General features: G+C 40.9%; 2 protein-coding genes across 3 annotated transcripts in view; both read right to left on the bottom strand.

Annotated features, from left to right (window-relative positions):
• Positions 1-14,126, bottom strand: part of gnb1l (guanine nucleotide binding protein (G protein), beta polypeptide 1-like) — a 38,816-nt gene extending 24,690 nt beyond the window's left edge. The window contains exons 1-4 of one of the 2 annotated variants that reach the window (XM_058375576.1): positions 14,055-14,126; positions 11,632-11,710; positions 897-1,052; positions 50-175 (exon numbers count right to left, since the gene is read on the bottom strand). In XM_058375576.1, coding sequence (XP_058231559.1) covers positions 50-175; positions 897-1,006 — 236 coding nt within the window. In that variant the 5' untranslated portion in view covers positions 1,007-1,052; positions 11,632-11,710; positions 14,055-14,126. Of the gene's footprint in view, positions 1-49; positions 176-896; positions 1,053-11,631; positions 11,711-14,050 lie in introns of both variants that reach the window. The other variant, XM_058375577.1, reaches the window with a different exon arrangement.
• An 8,049-nt stretch (positions 14,127-22,175) lies between these two features.
• Positions 22,176-25,709, bottom strand: part of txnrd2.2 (thioredoxin reductase 2, tandem duplicate 2) — a 24,379-nt gene continuing 20,845 nt past the window's right edge. Inside the window, exons 15-17 of the mRNA XM_058375429.1 lie at positions 25,473-25,544; positions 25,300-25,397; positions 22,176-24,820 (exon numbers count right to left, since the gene is read on the bottom strand). Of these exons, the coding sequence (XP_058231412.1) occupies positions 24,697-24,820; positions 25,300-25,397; positions 25,473-25,544 (294 nt within the window). The 3' untranslated portion in view covers positions 22,176-24,696. The remainder of the gene's footprint in view (positions 24,821-25,299; positions 25,398-25,472; positions 25,545-25,709) is intronic.

Raw genomic sequence — 25,709 nt, forward strand, 5'->3', positions numbered from 1 at the left:
TTTTATGAAAAGTGCTTTACTAGAGTGAGGGGGTGTGTTCCTGTCCTACCTGAGCAAGGTGTTGGTGGAGCGAACAGTGCTGAGCCAGATGACAGAAGCTCCGGCATGGCCGTCTAAAACCGTCTCGGCTCGTCTGGTGTTCAGGTTCCACACGTGGACTAAACCTTTTCCTGATCTGGAGGATCGCCAAATAAAAACAATAATACCATTAAGACTAAAGGTTGTCTGTAAAATTATTAGCACCCGCACGATTAATATTAAGCAAATCCCAGCTTTTAAACTTCTTCCTGTAACGCCAGAGATCATTTGAAGCTCCCTGATAGTCGCGCATGTGGACGGTGTCTTTAATTCAGACTGCGGCTTATTCAGTTTGGTTCAAATCCAGAGACTTGGATGGTGAAGGCAAAACACTGAGTTTGAGGCCTGGAATTGTTATGGTGTTGATCTGAATACATGTCAGGGATCATTATCTTGTTGAAAGATTCATCAACAGTCAAGCTGCAACCTCTTGGCAAAAGCAACCAGGTTTTGGGTTAAAATATTCGGATGCGTAGCAAAGCCACAGGACCAGAAATCAACTGTCAGAGAACCTCAAAGTTTCCTTGCGGTCTCAGCGAGAAACCGTTGTAATTTGTAAGTGGGTTTGGTGAATCTGCCTGTTTTGGTAACGTCCTAATTTTTCAGGAAATGTCAATGGCGGACAAACTGACTCTTAGAGACTCTTATCGTACATGTTACTGTCATTTGCATATGGGACCTGATTGGCTAAAATATTTTATGACATAATAACACACATTCGTCAGTCTGTGAACTGAAATTAATTCTTAAAAAGTGCTTATAAAGCTTATAAATCTATCCAATCACATCAGTCCAATCTGTGATCGACAGACGCTCACCCTGAGTACAGCCGAGGAAGTCCCGCCTCGGTGCAGTGAAAGTGGAGCGTGTTAACAGAGGCAGCCGAACCCCTCAGAGTAAACACAGGGTCCGGGGGAGGACGAGCCATCGTCAGGTCCGAACCTCTATGAAGCAGCGCATGGAGAGCTCGCAAACTGCAATACAAAAGAAATAAAGAATTAATAAAACCACGTCACGTTCTTTCATAAAATAAACACCCAGCCCAGAAGATGAATCACCCAGCATCGAGTACAATCCTGATTAACACAGAAAAATGAAAATCAGTCATTTACAATCTGAAATATTAGCACCAGAAGAGTTTGCTCAGCCGCCCCCCATTAATACGGCTATAAGGAGTTGTTACATTCGTCTTCATCTGCACTTACGCAAACAAACCGGAGCAGTTTAGCATTTAAGCACTTTCACCCTGCGCGGAAAACGTGTCCTGTTCTGATTGCTAATCATTTATAAACAGGGATGGCTTAATGCCTGAGGATTCAGACAAAACTGTAAATAAAAATAAAGCCAGCCAGGGTTTAAGGAGGAAGAAAGCTGTATGGGGTTTTTTCTTTTTCCTTCGACGTGATAACAGCTCTTACTCAATGTGTCATGAATCACGGCGCGAGACAACTTAATTACTGTAAACAGGCCGAGACTCTGCCTTTGTGACCAGCGGCAGGTTTCGCAGCCAATCACAACACTAACGCAGACAGAAAGCGTGTGTCAAAAAAACAACGGCACATCTGCTTGTGAATTTTTCTTTCCGTGACGGCTAGTAAAGGAGTTAAGAGGACCTGGCATGCGGCACGAGTGAAAGAAGGGAGAAAGAACAAAAGACAGAGACCGAGACAGAATGGTAGCTTTCTTCTTGAGTGGCATCCAATATAGGCGAGATTTTAGATACAGATCAGGAAAGTTAATGAAGATCCCTCTTTGTGGCGTCTGATTCTCGATCACCCTTGGCCCTGTCCCCGAAACCGGAGCCGCTGCTATTTCGCTGGCGCTCATTTCGGGAGGTTAGTGGTTAAATTGTGCGTGTTAACCTGTCAAGCGGAGCCTACTTTCTGCTCTACCTTCCTAATTAAGAGCCAAGCACTCCGGCATTCTCCTATATCCTACCACTTCGGCTGTACATGCCTTTCCTTTATGGGGACCAGAAGTTTTGTTCCCTAACCCAATTTGGTCCTCATAAGGAAATAAATATAAACACTGTCACATATACTAGCATAATGCACTTGTGGGGATCGTGTGGTCTCAAAAACACAGACATGCCAAACAATACCAACTCCTAATAAGTTTCGATGCCTTTGTTCCAGCTAAAAAGTAGGTGAATGTAATGAAGTAAAGAGGTGAATTAACACACTCTCTTGTGTTGTGGTACTTATAAGGACTGCAGGGTCTCAATCACATCAACATGTGAAGACAAATAGATTTAGATAAATTAATCCCAATTACAGCGTCACTAATCCATTTCAATACAATTCCCTTAAGGACTAGAGTTTTATAACTAACATCTTTGGTCCTCATGAGAAGATTACACAGATACACACTTATTATTTGTATTTGTAAACACACACTTGTCTCATAAGTACAGTAATGTATCCGAAAACACACCAATGTTTCAACAATTTCCTATGTTCTAAATACATATTGGTATTGCAGAACTTGTGGGGACTTCATTATTTCAGGCACAGAAACATTACATTACACAATACACACACAGGGGTGTACATAAAATACTCCTAATTACAGTCTTCTCCAAACACTTCAATGCATTTTGCCTATGGAAAGCAGGATTTCTGTCCACAACAAGGTCCCCATAAAAAGATGGTCCACACACACAGTAGTACTTCTGGAGACCATCTTGTCCCATAAGCGCAGCAATATGACAGAAAACGTACGTTACAAATGTTACACAGTTACACACATAAAAAGAGGCGCATATATAACGTAAAGTACAGAATTTATGAGGCCCAGGTTTTTGGTTCCAACAATGTCCTTAGCTCACATTAAAAAGACTATGAGAAAAATAGACACACAGAGTTGTATTACAGCAGTTGTGGGGACCACAGACTCTCATAAGTACAGTAACATGAGAATAAATACACACACACACACACACACACACACCATAAAGTAACAGAAAACACCACCGTCTCAAACTGCATTGCAAACACCACAAATAAACGTTTTAATGTACTTCACTTACAAAGACCCAGGATTTTTGTTCCATGTACAGACTGTACACTGAAAGAAACACTTGTACTGCAGTACATATGGGAATCACGCGGTCTCATAAGTACAGAAACATGATAAACACACACACGGAATACACCAAAGCTGAAATGAACATGAAGTTTTTAAGTTCTGTCTTCACTATACATTTTAATGTATTTTCCTTATGAGGACCGAAATGTTACTTTGGTCACCATGGTCACCAGGATAGGATGTGAAAAGGATGAAGATGCTATTCTAAGAGATCGTTTCAAACACAGACAGAGTACTTTTAGACACCACCTTCTCAAAAGTTCTCTTCTAAACATCTTTAGACCCCACAAAAACATGCACACACACACACACAAATTAACACACCCACATGCACAACACAAAAGCCAAACTAACTTAAACAGATTAAGGTTTGTGTGTTCAACAGTTTGTGTGTATTACTCTATGGGGACCTGCTTAGACACAAACCATGCTTATGGGGACCAACAAAAAAAGTAATAGATGCAGCGATGCTGATGACTGGATGGAAAATGTAAGGCTCATTTTAGCTTCATCAGGTTGCATGGGGGCATGCGTGTGTGCGGCTGTGTGTGTGTTTTTGTCATATTAATGAGGACATGATCAAATTGTTAAAATGCTGTAAAGACAAAATAAGGGAAATTGTTAGTTCAGCTTTGGCCCATTTGGTGTGTGGGACCTTATGCATTACGGTGTTTATAAGAACATTGCGGTCGACGAGTACCACAATACAAGAATGTGTGTGTGTGTGTGTGTGTGTGTGTAGTCTGAAATTAGAAGCCATGACGATTGGAGTTCAACCTCTCTGGAGCCCGTTTAAGGATCATGAGTGGGTTCAGAGACTCGAGGTGAAATTAAATCTCCCTTCCAGAGAGCGCTTAACTGAGGTTAACTGAACACAACACTGCGTCATTCACACACTGTACAGATCCTTGCCTGCTGCTGCTGCTGCTTCAAAAAAAAAAAAACCCTTTTCTGATGTTTTCTTTGGCTGTGCCCACGCTCGAGTCGTTTGAAGTGCCATCGGCACTTCTCCTGTACTGAATCAAAAAAAGGGTGGAAAAAAAAAAAACCTGGCAACAGTTGCCTCATCTTTTTTTTTTTTTTTTATCCTTTTAGCATCCATTTGCCAAAGAGCTGAGCTTTGTGTCGAGGCGGCGGAGTGTGCGTGTTGCGAGAGGAGGGAGTTTGTATGACAGGGCGGATTTGGCTGGCTTTACAAATGGATTAAGGCGCCCTTATTGTGTGGCTCCCGATACGCCGAGGCGCTGGAAAAAAGTATGCATTCTATCAGCAAACACATCACAGGAGGATGGGAAAAAAAAAAAAGAGAGAGAGAGAAGATTCCATAAAATGGTAATATTAGCATGAGTGTCTTCTTTTGTAAAGCTGCTTTGAGACAATGTTCACTGTAAAAGGCGCTATACAAAATAAACTGAAATGAATTTAATTGAACAGGTTATAATCGTTATATTTTGTAATCTCAAAGTCGATAACATGTATATACTCATAACTGGTTACCTCAGGCTTTTCCTGCGAGTTTTCTATAACGAGGTCTTTATCTGTAGAAGGAGTCTCCAGTGGTCATGCAATGGTCAGTTTTCCACCAAGAGCAAAAAAAGCCTTCAGGACTGAAGAGTTTGCCTTTTTTTTGTTTATGATTTTAAATTCAGTTTAGGAGAGAGTTGCAAGGAGATGCTGATGAGGGGACCAATGTTTATAGATGCTATAAGGTAAGTGAGAAGGAGTTTCACAGACGATCCACAAGATTCTGTCCAAAATGTACGCCTTGCGGGGGAGGGGCTTTGGGATAACAGGAATAAATAAATTCAAGTAAAAAATTCCTGATACTTTTATAAACTGTAGCTGAATTTTCTTACGTTTCTCAACACGAGTCAAAGTGACGACTTGCTCATCCTTAACATCCTCAAGACTCCGGTGTATTTCAGGAATGTGCTCGCTCTCGCCTCTCGCTCACGTCGCTTCCCTCAATCTCAGTAAGCCAAAGTCAGCAGTTTAAGGCTGCCTGCTTGCACAATAGTGCACTCGCGGTTATCAACTCAGACGGAGGAACACACAGTGTGTACAAACCCGAACTATCAAAACAAGCTCATGACAAGCTGTCACTCAATCTCCTGTTGGCAAAAGGCTTCAATTGTTCGCAAAAAACGTGAAAAGGCCACAAAGCAAACAAACAAGTGGACCAGCCAGAAAGAAGCACAAGAACCCAAAAAAAAGCTGCCTACATGCAGAGGAGTGGAAAAGAAACGTATATCTGGTTAAAATATCTAGATCACGGCACTGAACTCTCACATACCACTGCACCCTCTCTGTAACAAGCTGCATTTTATATCCTTGACACGAGAGGGCCAAAAAAAAAAAAAAAAACCACACACTGTTTATAACTGCATCACCTGTTTTGCAGATATTAAATATATAACAAGATTAATACAGTAGCTAAACTGTAAGGATTGTTATATTCAAAAAAAGTATTCGTACCTTTATTTAATAAGTAACTTCTAACAGACTCCTGTGATATAAGAGGAATAAAACACATCCAGACAGCTGCCATTAGAAAGTAAACAACTTTGCATTGAACCTGCTTCATCACACCACCGTCATTCATTACCTTCCTACACACAACTGTTTAATTCATTTATTAATTCAATCAGAGAAACAAACAACCAAATTGCATTTGATTATGCACAATATTTATTTATGTACCATATTTGTTTGTTTATTTATTTATTTATTTATTTATTTATCACATATATTTATGCACAATATTTATTTATGCATAATATTTATTTATTTATGTAAAAATTTATGTATTTATTTACAATATTTATTTATTTTAATTAGTTATTTACATACAATATTTATTTATACCCAATATTTATTTATTTATTTATTTTTAATTTAACCATGGCCTACTTACTTTCTCTTTGAAACCCATTTGATGTAATAAACTGTGGCAGATTTTCCAGAATCTATTTATTTTTTTAATCTACAGGACACACCGCAAATTTGATTCTGCTTCAAAACAAACAAACAAACAAAGCCCCAAGAACACAGTACACATCACTATTCTATAACCCACATCCCTGAGCCATTTTAATGTTGCAACATTTTTCTTTTCATGGTGAAGTTTAGTTTTTGTCCCATTATAGTAATAAATTAGCAAATTGTTTCCCATTAGAGATCAATTAGCGCTGCTAAATTATAGCCTATTGTTTCCTAAACCTCTGAGGGAGTCTTTAGCTTAATCCTTCTGTCACGTTGGACATAATAATAATAATAATAATAATAATAATCTCTAATATATGTCCTGCTCATTTTAATGGAATGATCAACGTTATAGCTGTTTTAATATTTAGTAAGTATTAAAATACCTACAGCTAAGCAGAGGAACATTCTTCACCAGCTAGCTAGTTTTACACGTGTACGTTTCTACAGAATCATCACCGAGACAAAGCTTAACATACGTGCAGAGTCCTCAAGTAGCACATCTGCTGGAGTAGCGAGACTCCTGTAGTCTTTCCCCCCACAACAATGCTCAGTTTAGATAAGCGATAGACTCTGCCCACTCCCGTTTTACCATCTCTGTATATTTATAAGCATAATAAGACAAACAAGACAAGTTATTTCTGTTGGCAGAAACTAGACTCAAGCCTCCTTCCCTCCCCACAAAAGTGGTACAGTCCACTTCCTGCCAACAGAAACATGGGCAATGTCTACATTTAGCGTTTGGATGAAAGCCACCTTTAACATCACACAGGTTATTATTTATTTCTCATCAAAGTGAAATTAGCTCAACAGATTCTCCCACTTAAATCCTTAATTCCACTGTAATTATCTTTTATGTAGTTATAAAATTAATAATACGAGAATAATGCCGGTAGGCTTTTCCCTGACAAATGGAGACACGCAACCTCGACAAATTAAGCTCTCAGAATTATAAGGTTCCACAATTCAGTAGCAGACCGAAGCTTTTAAATTTTTGGTAAGCTTTTAAAAGCAAGATCTTGGGGTAAAACATCGCAGTGCTATTTTAAAAAACTCATTTTTCTCATTGCATAATTTTTGGGGAGAAAAAAAAATAGTGTAGAATGTAGCAAGTACTAATAAAATAAAATAAAATAAAATAAACCTAACCAAAATTACATCCTCAATTTTTGAAATGTGCAAAATTTTGAAATATTTTGAAACGTACAAAAATTTATCAGAAAACAAACATCAGTATTAGTTTATAATATAAAATTATTAGATGATATCACCTAATATTTTCTTTTTAAATAATTATAAAGTGACTTAAAAACAGCTAATCTGACCTTGTAACATGTTTAAAAACATTTATGGATTTGAAAAATATTTTTCCTTTTCATTATTAAATAAATAAATAAATAAATAAAAAAAAAAAAATATCAAACAGCACCACTATATTGCTTCAAGAAACGGGCTAAAAATATTTTAATTTTATTTATTTATTTATTTCTATTTATTTACTTATTTTATTTTATCACCTGTTTAGTCAGAACTCACTAATAAAGACTGAATTTTACTCATTAAACATGTAACTCGAATGCATTAGTGGAGATCCCACGAAGCTGCTGGATCACAATCTGTAGAAGTTTTAATAACAATATCAATAATCTGCAAGTCTGTCCAAAGAGCCGGCAATTAAGCTTTCCATCATGAAGAAAGCAAAGACTAATAAAGTTCCACTCCTCCTATATCTGGCCCACCTGATGGAGGATGGAGGGATGGTGTACGGAGCTAGCGGACGAAAAGAAAGCCAGCGAGGGAATATTGAGGTTCACTCTCCTCTCGGTGGAACAGATAAGACAGCTCCAGTAATCTGACTCTAAGTCTGTGGATAAAGGCAGTTTGTCTCGTCTCGAGCCGTCTCTCAACACCTGCAGGGTAATTAGGCCCTAATTATGAGAGAGCCAGTTCCCTTCTTCCCTCTGCGCGTTATTAAATGAGGACGAGGCCCAGCCAGCCAGGTATCTCTCAACACCGGCGAGGGGCTGGCGACCTTCAGATCAAACGCACGCTACCATCGGCCCCTTACAGCGGATCTGAGCGGGGGTGAGGAGGGGTGCTCGTTTTAACGTGGGTCTTCAAAAGATCACGGACACATTCCTTCCCTCGTTCAGAGTCGGGATGGAGGGAGGGACGTCCCCTCCTCACCTGTCACACACAGCCATTCATAAATATATCAGATCCAGCTGGTTATGGATACAATATGCACTACAGGAGTTGATAAAGCTGAACAGGTACCAGTTTAGAGTCATACCTCATGACAGATACCGGTTTAGCGTTGCACTCCTTGTGGCTACTGCTTTAGCGCCACGCTCCTGTCAGCAAGCAGTATAGCACTGCACTCCTGGCGGCTACCGCATGAGAGTCGCACTCCTGGCAGCTACTGGATTACCATCACACTGCTGGTGGCTACCGTGTTACAGTAGCACTCCTGGGGGCTACCACATTAGAGTCACGCTCCTGGGGGCTACCACATTACAGTCGCACTCCTGGAATCTACCAGATTAGCATCACACTCCTGGAGGCTACTGCATCAGCGTCACACACCAGACCACATTTTGAGTCATTTTCCTTCCAGCTACCTTTTTCCTCACACGAAATACATAAAGTTTTTTTTAACAATACAACTTTGTAAACATTTGTTACAGGATCTAATTGAATTTGCTCCTTTATTTTCCCCAATTTTTTCTGGTATCTTGTCCGGTACTGATCCTGACCAGACTCAAAAAAACACAAAAATGTCTGTGAGAAATTTCACACACAAGCGTGCGATTTAGACATGCGGGTTTTAAAAGCCTGACGCTAACCTAGTAGCCTGTAAGGTCCAACATTCATCTTCATTGAGTCTGGGGCGCCATTACTTTTTAAGAAATATGCAAAATCAAGCGCAGTGATTTATGATTGGTGTCTAATCAATACCATGTGCAAAATCATGTTATGTGCAATATGGTCTTAGTTCTCCAGCACCTTTTCTGTACCTTTGTATACATTTTGTTTCTCTTGTGTAATCTGAAGCAGTCTCTGGCAAAATAATTTCCTTCGGGATTAACAAAGTTCTGCCGTATTTTATATCATATAATCTTAATCTAGAACTGGATATCAACATTATATTAATTTATGCTAATTTATGGTATTTAAATATGACACTAAGCCCCACCCCTCACCACAGCCCTGATTTAATACATGCCTTTAAAAAAAAAAAAAACCATGCTCAGTATAAATATATAATGATGAAGGTCAGCGGTGATGGTGAGGGTGATGGTCAAGCTGGTGTTCCTGCCCTTCCTAATGAGATCATGCCTCAGCTCTCAGGCATTCCTTCATTCTTCTCTTGAGTGGAAACACAAGATAAGCGTGTTTCGATAAACTATAGGGGCTGGGGAAGGGGTGTGTGTGTGTGTGTGTGCGTGCAGGGGTAACACTGATAGACTGTTTAAACCCCCCACTTCACCTGTTTGGAAAAAATAAATAGTCAAATCCTCGAGTGGAGGAAACAAACACAGAAGATGGAGACGCAGCGCCATTATAACATCGACTTAAACAAACACAGCAGGAAGTGAGACGGACACACACCCTATATTGTAATGCTGGTGTGTGTGTGTGTGTGTGGGGACTGGAAAAACATCTCTGCAGCAGACAGATGGAGTGAAGTGCCCACACACACACCCCCGTCAGTCAGGGGGAAGAACCTGCATTGTTCCTACCAATGGCGTGAATACAGTGCCAATGCTGGACGAGATAAGGTCTGTGTGTGTGTGTGTGTTGATTGAACACTTTGTCACTGATTTAAGAGGTCCTAGTGACCGTGGTTAACAAAGGGAGCAGCAGGTAGTGCGCTCTTATCAGTTAACATTGTCACCTGTTTCCTTCCCCAGGTGTGTTCAGGGGCGACGTGATGAGGACAAGCGATTGTCCACTCCATCACACACACACACACGTGCACAAACACTAAGCAAGCTGGAGAGATCCCCAGCTCAGATGTGACATGGTGTTCAACGGTCAAGCTTAAATCCAGTGATAAATATAACCTACTGTTGTTGTTGTAATCCAGCAAGGCCCATCCCCTGCTGTGAAGCATGGTGGTGGTAGTATGATGCTGAAAGTCCATAAAGCCTCTGGATTTATTGTTGCTTCTCTACTAATCCTAGCTGTACCTGGGAAATGACTTGATATGATTCCTATTCCTTGGTGTTTATTATGCTGTATATTCAGGAACGGTGTCTAACAAACTCTGGCTTCTTGCAGGAACAGGTGTAGCTTTGGATATCAAAAACTTTAATTGCACATCACTTGACTCCAATGAACTGGTCATGTGACTTACACCAGAGCTAACTGTATTTGTATAGCACTTATAAAGAACATTGCCACAAAGCAGCTTTACAGGATTACGTAAACACAGGATATACACAGATCAGGCATAACAATATGACCACCTGCCTAATATGTTGTTTCCCCTTTTGCTGCCAAAACAGCCCTGACCCGTCGAGGCATGGACTCCACTGGATCCCTGAAGGTGTGCTGTGGTATCTGGCACCAAGATGTTAGCAGCGGATCCTTTAAGTCCTCTAAGTTGTGAGGTGGGGCCTCCATGGATCGGACTTGTTTGTCCAGCACATCCTACAGATGCTGGATTGGATTGAGATCTGGGGAATTTGGAGGTCATGTCAACATCTCAAACTGGTTGTTGTGTTCATCAAACTATTCCTGAACTATTTCTGCTTTGTGGCACGGCGCATTGTCCTGCTGAAAGAGGCAGTTTGAGCATCAGTAGCTTGTCTGTTGGATCAGATCACACGGGCCAGTCTTCGCTCCCCATGTCCATCAGTGAGCCTTGACCGCCCATGACCCTTGGACCACTTTTGATAGATACTGACCACTGCAGACCGGGAACACCCCACATGAGCTGCAGTTTTGGAGATGCTCTGATCCATCAAACGTGCTCAAATCCTCAGTGTTATTCATGGCACCTTTCAGTGGTCATAATGTTATGCCTGATCGGTGTATATTATAAATTTATTCCTAAACAGGCAAGCAAGAGGCAACTTATGCTTTTTTTTTTTGGTAAAAATATATACAAGTTATTTTGATTTTTTTTTTTACTCAATTCAGTATTAAGTGTTGTTTTATTGATTTAAATTCCAGGTTATAACTCTACAAATTGTTTATTGGGGATGGGGGGTATATTTACTTATGCAAAGCACTCCAAGTATGCGATTTGAAGCAAGTAAACAGCATATCAGTTTTTTGCAAACCTGTTATTATCTCACTCAAATCACTTCATCTGACTTAAGTGTATTAGTGACCAGGAAGTGGAGGAGGAAGTGGAAGTGGACTGAGATTGACAGACTGATTTTCGGCTCATTTTAATGCTTGCTTAAATTATTTCATTGTTTGCGCATGAAAGTCCTACTTATTTCCTCTAAATAAAAAAACCCAGGTCTCTACCTCAGTCAGTGTAACAGCAGGGTGGTGGTCCTCCAAACCAGCAGAGATGATCCTCGTAACCTTCGACACTTTCTCGAACCTGCACCAGAAGAAAAATCAATCATTACACGAGAGAAGACTTTCAGAAGACACAGATTTGTCTGCTTTGCTCTTTTAGAATCATCTCTCACTGCAATCCAACAGTGTGTGTAATCAGCAGCACACAACTAAATACACACACATGAGTGTTTGTTGGGAGAAATAACTTGGACATTAATGACCTGTCCACTCTTTTATATCCTGGTCTCAAAGAAATGGCTAATTTCTTTCTAGCTCAGACTGTAGACTGATATGTCCGCTGAATGTTTATTCCTAATTAGACTCTACCTTATACAGTCAACAGTATGTGCACCCCTGACTCATGTATAAATCTTTGGACAATGGTAGCTCAAGTGGTTAAGGGTCTGGATCCTTGATCAGAAAGTTGAGTTCAAGCCCCAGCACTGCCAAGCTGCCACTGCTAGGTAAATGATCGAGGCCCTCTCTACTCCGATGATGCATTAGTGAGATCAGACACTGATGTTCTTCCACTCCAACCTTCAACTCCACACCATGTCTTTGCAGGGGTCAGGGGCTTTGTGCACAGGGGCATTGCCATGATGGAACAAGCCAGGGTTTGTAGTTCCAGTGAAGGGACACTGTAATGCGACATGCAGTTGTGTGCCTTCTAGTCTGAAGATCACCCACATGTAGATGTGATGGTCAGGTGTGGCCATACAGTATGTTCTTCACAGACATCAGAAAGTGCATGTGAGGAATACCGCCATTAACAAGGTGGAATATTCACTTATTTAAAAATGGCGTTCAAGGTGACACTAAGCACACATTGTCCAAAGTACTAAATACCCAAAAGAACGGATATAATGAAGGTCAAATTAAAACACGGCATGAACGCTACAGACCTGAAACACTTGTGTGTGTGTTTAAGTGTGTGTGTTAAGGTAAACAAATTATTACATACAAATCCTTATTATTCCATTAATAATACAATGCATTTCTCAACACTAATACTTTAATCGTCAGAGCTATTGACAGATATAAGCTTTTAATCCACTAATCTCATCTCATCTCCCCAGCAGCTATCATAGCTCTGGATCTTCCTTTTATAAGTCTTCTGGATGTGTGTGTGGGTGTGGATGTCCATGCACTGGCCTTTTAAAAAAATATACAAATAAAGGAAAGAAAGATTTTTGCTTTTTCTCCAATTCTCTGCTGCTTCTTGAGTGTGTTCTGATGACATCATGCAGAATTAGGATTGCAAGATTCTAAGGTTGGAAACTTTCCATGGGAATTAACAGGAATATATGGCAATTAACAGGAATGGGAAGTAACTGGAATATATTGGAAGTAACGGGAATATATGGGAATATATGGGAATTAACAGGAATACATTGGAATAAACTGGGAATATATGGCAAGTAACGGGAATATATAGGAATTAACATGATATGGGAATTAACAGCAATATATATGGGAATTAACGGGAATATATGAGAATTAACGGGAATATATGGGAATTAACAGGAATGGGAAGTAACTGGAATATATTGGAAGTAATGGGAATATATGGCAAGTAACGGGAATGTATAGGAATTAACTGGAATATATGGGAATTAACATGATATGGGAATTAACAGCAATATATGAGAATTAACAGGAAACTATGGGAATTAGCAGCAATATATATGGGAATTAATGGGAATATATGAGAATTAACGGGAATATATGAGAATTAACGGGAATATATGAGAATTAACGGGAATATATGAGAATTAATGGGAATATATGGGAATTAACGGGAATATATGAGAATTAATGGGAATATATATGAGAATTAAGAGGAATGTATGGGAATTAATGACAATGAACTGGGAATTTGTAAACTTGCAGGTTAGTTTAAATTACTAAATAATTAAAATAAACTCCCATTAAATCCTGTTACGTTTCCAACATGGAATCTTTCCAAAATTCCCGAGATGGTAGTTCCCATGGAAACTTTCCGGAAATTTAGAATATCTTGAATACATATTTATATGTTAGCAACATATTCTCAAAGCAGGTGTTGAGTGGTTATTTTTATGATAAAGTTGTGTGAGAACTTGGCTTATATTAGCAGGAATATATAAGGAAGGGATGAATCCCAAAATAGCGACCTGTTTATCACTTAGGACACCTACAACGTGAACAAGGAGCCGTTTGGGATACGACCCAAAAAACCGCGAAATACACAACACCGCGTCTTCATATCAAACCTCAGAGCAGTTTTTAAACAAAATACAGACATACTAATGAGGACTTTTGCTCTAATATACAATTTCAAAAATTTTAAAAATATTCGGAAAAACAAACACTAGCTAGCTTTAAAACCGAAAACACGTACCAACCTGATTACGGATTAGCCGCCGGTGACATAATCTACACGCGACATTGAGCTTGAAGGACCCCCTTTATGGCGCCTTCTGTGGTGCCTTTTTTTATTTTATTTTACTTCGTCGCTTTTGTTTACAGCAGACATGAAACTAAGGAGATTGTTAAACAGTCAAATTCATTCAAATACAGTCGTAAAATGAACATTTTATAAACAATTAATAAAACAATCAATAATAAAAAACGTCAATGTGACTGCATATGAACCCTACACACAGTAAAAACAATGCAGCTGTCAGCAGTATTACTGTTAATAGTAATTGATTGATTAAAAACTAATACAGTTTTAGTGGCTATTTGAGTGACATTTAGTGAGCGGAGAGCTTTGTAAACTAATTCTTCCCTTTCAGAAACAAACAAAAGAGGAGAGGAGAGGTGAAACCTCTGAGCCCCCTGCAATGTTGAAACACTGAGGATCCTAAACAGACATTTTTCCTTTCAGTCATTTTTTTCAATCTTTATCCTTTTTGGTCAAAATGAGAAAGAGAAGAGGAGAGGAAAGGGGGGGAGGAGTGAGAGTGAGAGAGAGAGAGAGAGAGAGAGAGAGCGAGAGCTCCTAATCCTCAGAACACACAGTGGCCTTTCATAGCTGCAGCAAGAGAGAGAGACCTTGTATTTGTCCATTCCTATCATGGACAAGGTTTCAGGCTCGGGGTCTAAGCGGAAAAAAAAAGATTAGATGAAACCAGAGTGTTTTAAACCGCTTTGGAGGCCCCGGATTAGCTCGGCTGATGGCCGCACCGACTCTCACCGGTCTCTTTGGGGCTCCTAGAATGAGACAGAACACTATAGAAGCTCACAGGTGCTGAGTAGGAGCAAGGCTTAAGACAATACTTCATTGACTACATCGTATCTGCAACAAAAATCTCGATCAGAAACGTACTGACCAATCATTCAGTGCCTAATAGCTTGACTTTTTCTTTTTAAAAGAAAAACAACTGCAGCAAGAATAATATGACTACTACTACTACTACTAATAATAATAATAGTGCTCTTAGCACTGACATATGGAAACTTCTAGAACTTTTTATTCATGACAGCCATTCCAAAGGCAACAGAAACCAACAGCTTTCCATTTCAAAAGCCTAAAACGATGATTTTTAATATAACATTAAACCCAAAACTGACAAAACACAACATGAGGGGAGATTATAGTGTTGCTGTAGCGCACAACAGGTTAGCTTCTTTAGCCTTTCTGAGATCATTAAAAAAGGAGAGCCTGAGGCAGCAAGTTTATTTAGCTTAAATCAATACAGACAAAAAGCTTTGTACAAGTTGTTTTACAAACATTCAAAAGATGAACAATGAGATTAAATGTAAGATTAGCAAAACGTCAGTGTTTGTTTAGTATCATGTCAGCTATCTGACATGCTAACTGATTATCTGCAGATTAAACTAGACACACAAAATAAAAATACCTCAGATTAGCAACTCTTCTTAGCTATGAAGGGACATACACAAAGTTAACAGGTTCCTGATTGTTCTAACGTTATGTGGAAAACGTCTGGAGAACGTTCTGGCAACTTTAAGAACTTTACAGAAAATGGTGTTGCGGTTAAGCCAGTGAGAAGACAAGCCACAAGCACAGATCTGATCCTGCGATAATGTGAACATTAAGGGGTATGCTACAAAACAACAACCTAATAATAGTCGGTCAGTCTGTCGGTCCCAAACCATATGCTTTCTTCTCCGTTGCTTGTTAGCTACCATTTGGAATTCTCTTGTCATCAGCTATATTATGATGAGGTCATCTGCTCTCTCAGATGTGTGATGGGGTATTAGCTTCAGCCTGGGCCAATTAAAGCAAATGGACGAGGCAAGAGCGTGACCCCATCGAGGGGGGCGTGAAAACCCGGGCCGGTCAGATGCCATGGGCCGCGTCGGCATGAATTATTGGTGCCGTCTCCGTTTACGCTCTCCCTGGGTCCAAGGAGGGGGCCGCTATATTGTTTGTCTGGATGAAAGTGGAGGAAAGAAATCCCTAGATACACTGTCTCATGCCAGTTCTCTCTCATGTACACAGTGGGAGAACATCAGCTCAGATTACAGGTCTGTGTCGTCTGCTTCGACCTCTAGAGCGAAATTACTCGCTGGAAAAAACGTGTTAGCGAGACCTGCGCGATATTTCCACCAGTTTATGCCCTATAGCAGTGCACAGAAGTGCTAAGGAAGCATGGCCGAATCCCTGTGATTGCGATTTCATGGATAAACATCTGTCCTCAGCCACATTAGAGCTGCGCTGTCATCACGAGCGTGTTGGAGGGAAATGTCCGCATCAAAGCATGTGGAAATGTCAGGAACTCCGACATCCTGCCAGATCTCACGCGAAACTCAGAGAGACTGTAGTAATAAGCGAGAGGGTTTCTAGTGGATTGGATATGGTTGGAGTTGCAATTAATGCCATTAGCACTTACTTCATCTCTTAAAGCATTTCAGATAGTAAGATTTCTCATGACTCTCGAGGATTGCAATCTACAAAACCACCATTTTGCCTTAGCTGAAATGGCCAGTGCTAAGTGTTGGCTCAGCGTTTAGGGCTCTGGGCTACAAATCAAAAGGCTATAAGGTCAAACTGTAGTACCTGGATGAGGCCCTTAACCTTCACCCGCTCAGCTCAGAGATAAAAAAAAAAAAGCTTTGAGTAAATCTGTATTCCAAATAAAGAGACGTAAATACAATCAGTCAATCAGATATTTGGCACTTTGTTTGCTTCTCCAGCTTCAACAAGAAACAAAGGAACATTATAGCCTGCTTTAGCACGTCAGTTTGAGACGCTAAACAATTCCACAGCGTTTTGTGACAGGAGGCACAGTTTTCCCTTATGTTAGCTACACTATATGACCAAAAGTATGTATACCCATGACCCTCACACCATCACACATGTGGTTCTTCCCCAAACTGATGCCACAAAATGTGAAGCACAGAGTTAAAGTTTCCCTTCACTGGAACTAAGAAGCACAAACCATGCTCCAGTATGACAATGCTCCTGTACACAAAGCCTCTGAGCTCCATGAAGACATGGTGTGGAGGTTAAGGTAGGAGTGGAAGAACCAGTGTCCATTATGGAGCCTAGCTCAGGTGGTTAAGGCCCTGTGTTGTTGATCAGATGATCAGGGTGCAAGCACTGCCAAGCTGCCATTGTTGGGCCCCTGAGCAAGGCCCTCAACCTCCACCCAAGGGGCACTGCACTATGGTCGACCCTGCGCTCTGACCCCACCCTCCAAAGTTGGGAAATGTGAAGAAAGTTGCTGAAATTTATGACAAAGGCTTCTTCTGACTCAACCTTAGTGAACACCTTTGGGATGAACTGGAGCTGGAATCTCTTCAACATCCCAACACCAGTTTGTCTGATCTCACTAATGTTCGTGTAGATTGTGTGAATGATCCCAAATCCCCACAGCCTCGCTCCAACATCTAGTAGAAATCTTCCCAGAAGAAGGATGGAGCTCGTTAAAACAGCTGAGATTAGAAAAAGGAACAAATCTGGAATTAGACGTTAAACAAGCCAAAGATTGTGATGAACTTTTGACTGTATTGTGTAAATCAGAGACTGTCTGACTTTATTATTATTACTACACATGTCACTTTGGTGGTAAAAATGTTATTAAAAAAACGTCTCATCAGATGCTGACACTCAGAAGGAGGAAATTAATATTATGTTTGTTTGGAGCTGAAGACCACACATTATTTACAACATTTTTGTCACGCTTAACAGTGATTTCAAAACAGCATCTCGTCAGTCTGTTTCTGGTTTATTTTCCTGGTGTTGGTCTCGTACAACTGAGTAAAACCATCCGAGAGCATTGGCAAGATGGCCACTGTGTGGGCAGAATTTACTAGAAAGCTTTTGGTTCCATGACAAAATCATAGCTGCAGCCTTCAGACACATCTCAGGACAGGACCGCCAAGCTAAACTTTTTTCTTTTTGTGGGAGTAAGGATGGTACCCATGCATTCCAGGTGATACCATCACCAAGATGCTCACTATCTCACATGTGTGTTGTCTTTGGGAGCCTCTCTCAGCTTTGTGCTGATGGACACCGTGTGGGTGAGATGTTTCAGAAAAAGTGTGGATGGACCGCAGGAGCTGGAGAATCAGTGGGAAGTGCAGTGATTAATTTAATATCTTTCCAGTCAAGGTCTCAAGCAGTACTATTACACACATCACAAACACACACTTATCTCCAGAGTTTCTGCCTCCCGTCTGCCTTCACAGACCTTCACCGCTGAAAAAGGAAGCTGTTTATACACAACACCATTCATCAGGCCTTCACTCCCTGTCCGGCATCGATGACAGAGTGGAAGGCTTTATCGCTTTTACCGCTTCAACATGCTGGAAAAAAATTCAGGGATTAAATGAGAAAAACAGGAAATCAAACAACACAGAAGAGGCACTGTAGTTTTTGAAGGCTGCCTTTCATGCTAATCAGAAGTTAGTGTAGTGGTGTGACTTATTAAATGTTAGATCGGTGATGTATTAAAATTACAGGGTTTATTTTGTTTAAGTGATGCCTCAAAGTACTATGACAACCTTCTGTTGTGGAATGTTCCAGAAGCTCCCTCTGTTTAAACTAATTAGCTAATTAGATGATCCTGAGGTTGGTGTGTTCGAGCAGGGTTGAGAAACAGTGGAGACTGATCTAGGCTAAGTCCCATATCATAGCCCTCATATTCTAAACTCTAACACTGATGGGTAAAAAGGCCTTCTTCACTGTCACTACGGAGAGTGAGTGACACAGAGGCCACACCCCCTTCACTGAGACTGAAAGGTATATAGGCCACGCCTCCTTCACCGAGACTGAAAAGTATATAGGCCACGCTTCCTTCACTGAGACTGAAAGCTATATAGGCCACGCCTCCTTCACTGAGACTGACAGGTATATAGGCCACGCATCCTTCGCTGAGACTGAAAGGTATATAGATCACACCTTCTTCAGTGAGACTGACAGGTATGTGTCACACCTCCTTATACAGTGAGGGAAAAAATTATTTGATCCCCTGTTGATTTTGTACGTTTCCCCACTGACAAAGAAATGATCAGTCTGTAATTTTAATGGTAGGTTTATCTGAACAGTGAGAGAGAATAACAACAAAAAAATCCAGAAAAACACATTTCAAGTTATACACTGATTTGCATTTTATTGAGTGAAATAAGTATTTGACCCCTTTGGAAAACATGACTTAGTACTTGGTGGCAAACCCTTGTTGGCAATCACAGACTTCAGACATTTCTTGTAGTTGGCCACCAGGTTTGCACACATCTCAAGGAATTTGGGCCCACTCCTCTTTGAGAACCTCCTTCCCTCAGCCAGGGCATTGAAAATGGGTCATGGATGCACTCAAGATTTGACGGTACATGGCTCCGTCCATCATCCCTTTGATGCGGTGCGGTTGTCCTGTCCCCTTAGCAGAAAAACACCCCCAAAGCATAATGTTTCCACCTCCATGTTTGATGGTCTTCTTGGAGTCATAGGCAGCATTCCTCCTCCTCCAAACACGGTGAGTTGAGTTGATGCCAAAGAGCTGGATTTTGGTCTCATTTGACCACATGACCTCTGAATCATTCAGATGTTCACTGGCAAACTTCAGATGAGCCTGTACATGTGCTTTCTTTAGCAGGGGGACCTTGCGGGGGCTACTGGATTTCAGTCTTTCACGGCGTAGTGTGTTACCAATTGTTTTCTTGGTGACTATGGTCCCAGCTGCCTTGAGATCATTGACAAAATCCTCCAGTGTAATTCTGGACTGATTCCTCACCGTTCTCATGATCATTGAAACTCCATGAGGTGAGATCTTGCATGGAGCCCCAGACCGAGGAAGATTGACAGTCCTTTTGTGTTTCTTCCATTTGGGAATAATCGCACCAACTGTTGTCACCTTCTCACCAAGCTGCTTGGCGATGGTCTTGTAGCTCATTCCAGCCTTGTGTAGGTCTACAATCTTGTCCCTGACATCCATGGACAGCTCTTTGGTCTTGGCCATGATGGAGAGTTTGGAATCTGATTGATTGCTTCCTTCTGTGGACAGGTGTCTTTCATACAGTTAAGGAGCTGAGATTAAGAGCCCTCCCCGAGAGTGCTCCTACTGTAATCTCAGCTCCTTACCTGTATAAAAGACACCTGGGAGCCAGAAATCTTTCTGACTGATAGGGGATCAAATACTTATTTCACTCATTAAAATGCAAATCAATGTAGAACTTTTCTGAAATGCATTTTTCTGGATTTTTTTGTTGTTATTCTGTCTCTCACTGTTCAAATACACCTACCATTAAAATTACAGACTGATCATTTCATTATCAGTGGGCAAACGTACAAAATCAGCAGGGGATCAAATAATTTTTTCCCTCACTGTAAAATATAACATTTTTAAAAAATAATAATTTAAATAAAGTCTGATATCACATGACCAGTTCTTTTCAGAAACAGAGGCCATATTCAGCCATCCCTAAAAACGCACATACATGCACATGCACATGCTCACGTTTTGTCTGGAGAGGTCCCTGTGTTCACTAACAAACAATCCACAATCTGTAAAAACACCAGTAACTCGAGACAACAAAAAAAAAACGAGGCATCATTTCTCTCCTGCAACTGAAGAAACCCAGAATAAATAAACAGTGCATGGTTTGCATTCGTCTCCTCACAGAAAACAGCACCATGTGCCCACAGGCATCCCAGAATGCAGTCTGTCAGTATCCCACATCAACCTCATCAGGAAGTCTGTTGAGAGAGAGAGAGAGAGAGAGAGCTCCATTATCTCCTCCATTTACACAGATTTCTTTTTCTTTAAACATTTAAATGTCCATGCATAAATATTAAGAAAAATGTAAACAGCATTAGAGAGACGACTTCTTTCTGGGAGAAATTTCATTTCTGACACTGACCAGTGACATTATAGACAACTCATGGATTTTTTTTTCCTTAAACTTAAGTTTTTATAGTCAGCCACAAAGGGTTCCTTATCTGGATAGTCAAGGTTCTACTCTTGATAAAGTCATTCTACCTGAAGCCCACTCTGATGTAGGGGTCTACACACACAGCTCTAGATGGTTCCAAGAGAACATAATAACCCTGAGATTGATTTAAGATGGTGTCAGGATTCCACAACGATACTTTACCTTGCTTTTGATTAAAGCTCATAACCTTCTAACCTCCATCTCATAGAGAACCTTGGACATCTTTCCCCCTATTTGTAGCTTGAATAATGACATAAGTCATAGACAATGAAAGAAAGCCAAGAGCAGATGAATTGTGGGTAAGAAAAGGAACATCTTTGCTCAAAATGTTTACACAAAGCTGATGTGTGTGTGTTACTGCTGCTGTACACCGGATTGTGTAAGAAGCCCCACACACACACACGTACCCACACACACACGTACACACACACACTCAGCAAGGTGGACTGTCAGGCCACAATGGTGACGGATTAAAGCTCGCAGCATGGCCCGAGTGCAGCCTGACATGTTGACATGTTCTGCTAAGTGCATTTCAAGGCGGATTTAGACACATCGGTTCCATTTCGGAGAGCGGACGAGACGCTAAAAGCTCTGCGTTGAGGAGGGAAAGTTTTTAAGAGAGACCTGATGCATGAGAGTCCCGTCCCTGAACAAACAAACACGGAGGAATCCGCTCCATTGTCGGCGTGTGCTTGAGTGACAGGACGCTGGAGTACAGGGTCAAAGAGGGAACAGTGATGCTGGGAGGGGAGCTGACCTCCACACACACACACACAACCAAGTCACACAGTAAAAAGATTACAGTATCAGATACACACATTCACATTGAGACACACAAATAACACACATGGACAGACACAAACACACAGTATCTCAGCACAAACACCCAGAGTAACAGTTAGTTTGTTTGTATGAGTTTGTGTGGTTATCGACACACACAGATATATAGGAAAAGCACACAAAGACACACACACGTCTTCTGTTGAGCTCAGATTGACAGTCGGACCCCCGTGAAGCTCTGACCTCACACACTCAGGGGGGGAGAAAAAGAGAAGAGACACACACTGCATGATTAATGAAACAGAGGCACATCATTTATTACTTTACACATAAATTATACAGCTCCAAAAGCTTTAGATCCGATTAACCTCCGCTATTTACACACACGCAGAGCAGGGACGCCGGAGCGCATCAGACCTGCCTTCTCCTTGCAGGGCTTTTAGTGCAGGTCCTCATTAACCGACCCCCTGAGAAGCTCAACCCTGACCCCTCAGTGTGTGTGTGTGTGTGTGTGTGTGTGTGTCTATGTGTATAGAGAGCCTGGAGGTTTGTTTGTGTCTCAGAATGAAACGCTTAAACCGTTTTTAGCCGTGTTTAAGCTGCAGAGTTTCTTACTGCTTCATTTTACAACTGAGTGCAAAAGTTAGTATCCCCTCAGGACAAAATAAAAACTAAATTCATAACAAATCAACAAGACAGGACCAGACATCAATATTCTCTAATATCTTGCATCCTTCACATCATCTGACCAGCTATTAGATCCTCAAAATGAACTTAATCAAAGTTATTTGTCTGGGTTAGGGTTAGGAGACACACTGATCATCTTTTCTAGTACATCCTCCTTTACACAGAAAAACTGAGGGGGCACTAATTTTTGCATGCAGCTCTATTAAGCTAGCTTGTGCAACCTAGCATAGTTATGACTTATTGAACAGTAATCGTGTTTGGAGTCAAAAATGTAGCTTAGCCTAGCTAAAGAAGTACACAATTATGAACAAATGTTACGATGCATAAAAGTTACGATAAAGTTACGAAAACTGACCAATGAGACCGGAGCTCCGAAATGTTCCAAGATACAATCGCGATAATGTTGTGAAATGTGATATGATGAAAATATAATATCGATGCAACTGTCTGTGGGATGAAATGTGAAAAAAATATGGACAAATTTTCAGAGAAGAAATTGACCCTTTTGGTAAACTCCACTCCAGTCCTTCCATGTCCTCTATAGGTGTGTGTGTGTGATACAGCTAGGCTGTTATTATTACTGCTAGTGTACTAGGGGTCAGGGTTCTTCAGTCAGCACCCCCTGTTCCCTAAAATACATGAACACAGGACCCTTCACTCGCTCCTCAGGTCCAAATAAATCTGGTAGCATTGCTCGTCCCCCGTCTGGGTCTTGGTCTAGGTCTCCGCAACGGCCTGTCACACACACTCCGAGCCTCATTAATCAGAGAGCTGAGGCACATCAGACAAAAACAAACCTTCTCTGTTGGGGTAAAAATCACAGAAATCTCACTCGGCAAAACACTACAAGTCTCCCGATGAGTGTGTTTCTGACCAGAGGAACAAAACAGAGTCTTTCAGGCACAAGGTAAAGTTTCTACGGTAACGGAATAAGGTTTTGTAGATAAAGTTATCCTTTGGTCAGAGGACAGACACAGAACTAATGATAAATGAGTTTGAAAAAGCATCTCTGACATTCTCCTAATGGATTTCTAGTGGTGGTCTGTAATGGTGGTTTTAATGGCATGTGTTGTTCCTAATGGTTAATGATTGGTGACGGCCATGTTGGATTTTAGGAGGAGTGTCCCTAGAAAGGCAGCATTTCTACTTAGTTTGCTTCCCTGAGAGCACCCTGATAGAATTAGCCACTTATTCTAAACGTCATTTAATACATGACGCAAGATTTTGAACTTGTTTTTAATAATAGATTATAAAATTTAGCAGGTTTGTGACTTCTATTACATAAACTGGGCAGAATTTAAAGAAGCAGATTAAAGGCTGAGGTTGGATTTATTTGAGCTGCTACTTTCACCTAGATTAGACCGTCACTCCTAAACTGTCACTCCGAAGCTATCCGGCATCCATGCAGCTCATCTGGGGGAAAAAAAGCAGCAGGAAAAGGAGGTGAATACTGGCCCCTTCAGGCGTACAGGGGGATTTATAATGAAATACCCCTTTATCTGTAGTGATCTAGTCGCTGCAGCGGTTTAGGCAGAGAGACGGAGCATGTGCATGTTTGCTCTGTGTGCTCTGCTGAGGGGAAATCTCTGTAGTTAAAGAGGGGAAAAAAAAAGGTTTAAACAAGCGCTCTCTCGACCCCGGGGTTTGATTGACACGCCGCTCGCCGGTGTTTGTCCGCTTCCCTGGGAACCTGGGGTGTATCGCCGTGGTGACGGACCGAGCCCATCCATCAGTGTCAGCTGCAGAGAATGAGTAATGGACAGGAAATACAGCCGGAGAAACAACAATATTCTCCGAATATGTTTTTAAAAACTGCTCCGTTCTCCTGCGACTCTCATTTCAGCGAGCTGTAATGGGGCTTTAATCCTGATTTATGAGCCTTGGAGCCTGTTTTGCCGTTACTCTAGCTTCTTTAGAGCCTTGTTGTGTTATCGTGGAGTTTAAAAAAGATGGGTTTTTTTAGGAACATTGTACATTTAGAGACTTAACTGGATTGCTTAATTGTGCTCTCGGAGACTATAGAGGTCAAAGAGGTCATGACAGGCCGCAGGAGAGACGGACCTGTAAACCCCGCCAAACGAGCCAAACATTATACCCCGATTGTGACATCACTTCCTTTCTTGCGTCCACAGGGTCCGTGTGTTAAGTGTATTCAGGGGATTGGGGGTGTGTTTAACCTCAGCAGCCGGTTACTGTGGCGTCCAGACCGGAACGCTTGGTGATGTGGAGTTTGGTGAACTCCTCCGCGCACGTGGGGTGGATACCGACCGTATCACACAGCTGAGAGTACGTGAACCCGCACCTGAGAACAAAACAATGGACGATGGATGACAAAAACACACTCATGAAGAAAGTGTGATGCTCTATCTCAAGTTTTCATGTTTGTTTAAATTTATGCTAATATGGTATTAACAGGGTCGATTAGCTTCTTTAGTTTTCCGCTGGAGTTAGCAAGAGCTGAATCTACAAGAAAAAATTTTCATATACTTTCTTGCTGATATCATAAGCACAACTCTACTACTGTAGTACAACTCCACTATTAAACTGTTGGAGGCGGGGCCTAGGAGTTTTACCACACTTCTCTGGCAGTACATTTAAATTTATTTCACCTAAAAAAATATTTGTGGGTGTGGCCTGCTTAGCATTTATTCCCCACACATTGCATCTTTTACTATCTTCTCTGTCCGTCATTATACCAATGACCACAGAAGGACACTATTTTCTTCCAGTAAAGTGAAAGCTCTATTAGAGACAAAAGAGAAGGAGGACAGAATTGCTTACTGGAAGCCGAGAGCAAACCCTTGGGTCACTTCTCCAGCGCTGGGGCCAGTAAAGTGAAGCCCTAACACTCGCTGGGGTTCTGCCCGCTCACACACCACCTGACAGAGGTACGACAAAATGTTTATACACACACATGCTTTTGAACACAAATATCCTGAAGTCTGAGTCTTCACCTTGATGTAGCACTGACTGGCATCTCTTTCGGCTATGGTGAACTCCAGAGGTTTGTAGAAGGCGTGAAAAACCTGGCAACCCAAAAAGATATACACATATATCATATATATATATATATATATATATATATATATATATATATATATATATATATATATATATATATATATATCATATATATATATATATATCTATATCTATATATATATATATATATATATATATAAAAATGCACA

Source organism: Hemibagrus wyckioides, linkage group LG22 (genome assembly GCF_019097595.1).
Source record: "Hemibagrus wyckioides isolate EC202008001 linkage group LG22, SWU_Hwy_1.0, whole genome shotgun sequence".
Classification (NCBI taxonomy): Eukaryota; Metazoa; Chordata; class Actinopteri; order Siluriformes; family Bagridae; genus Hemibagrus; species Hemibagrus wyckioides.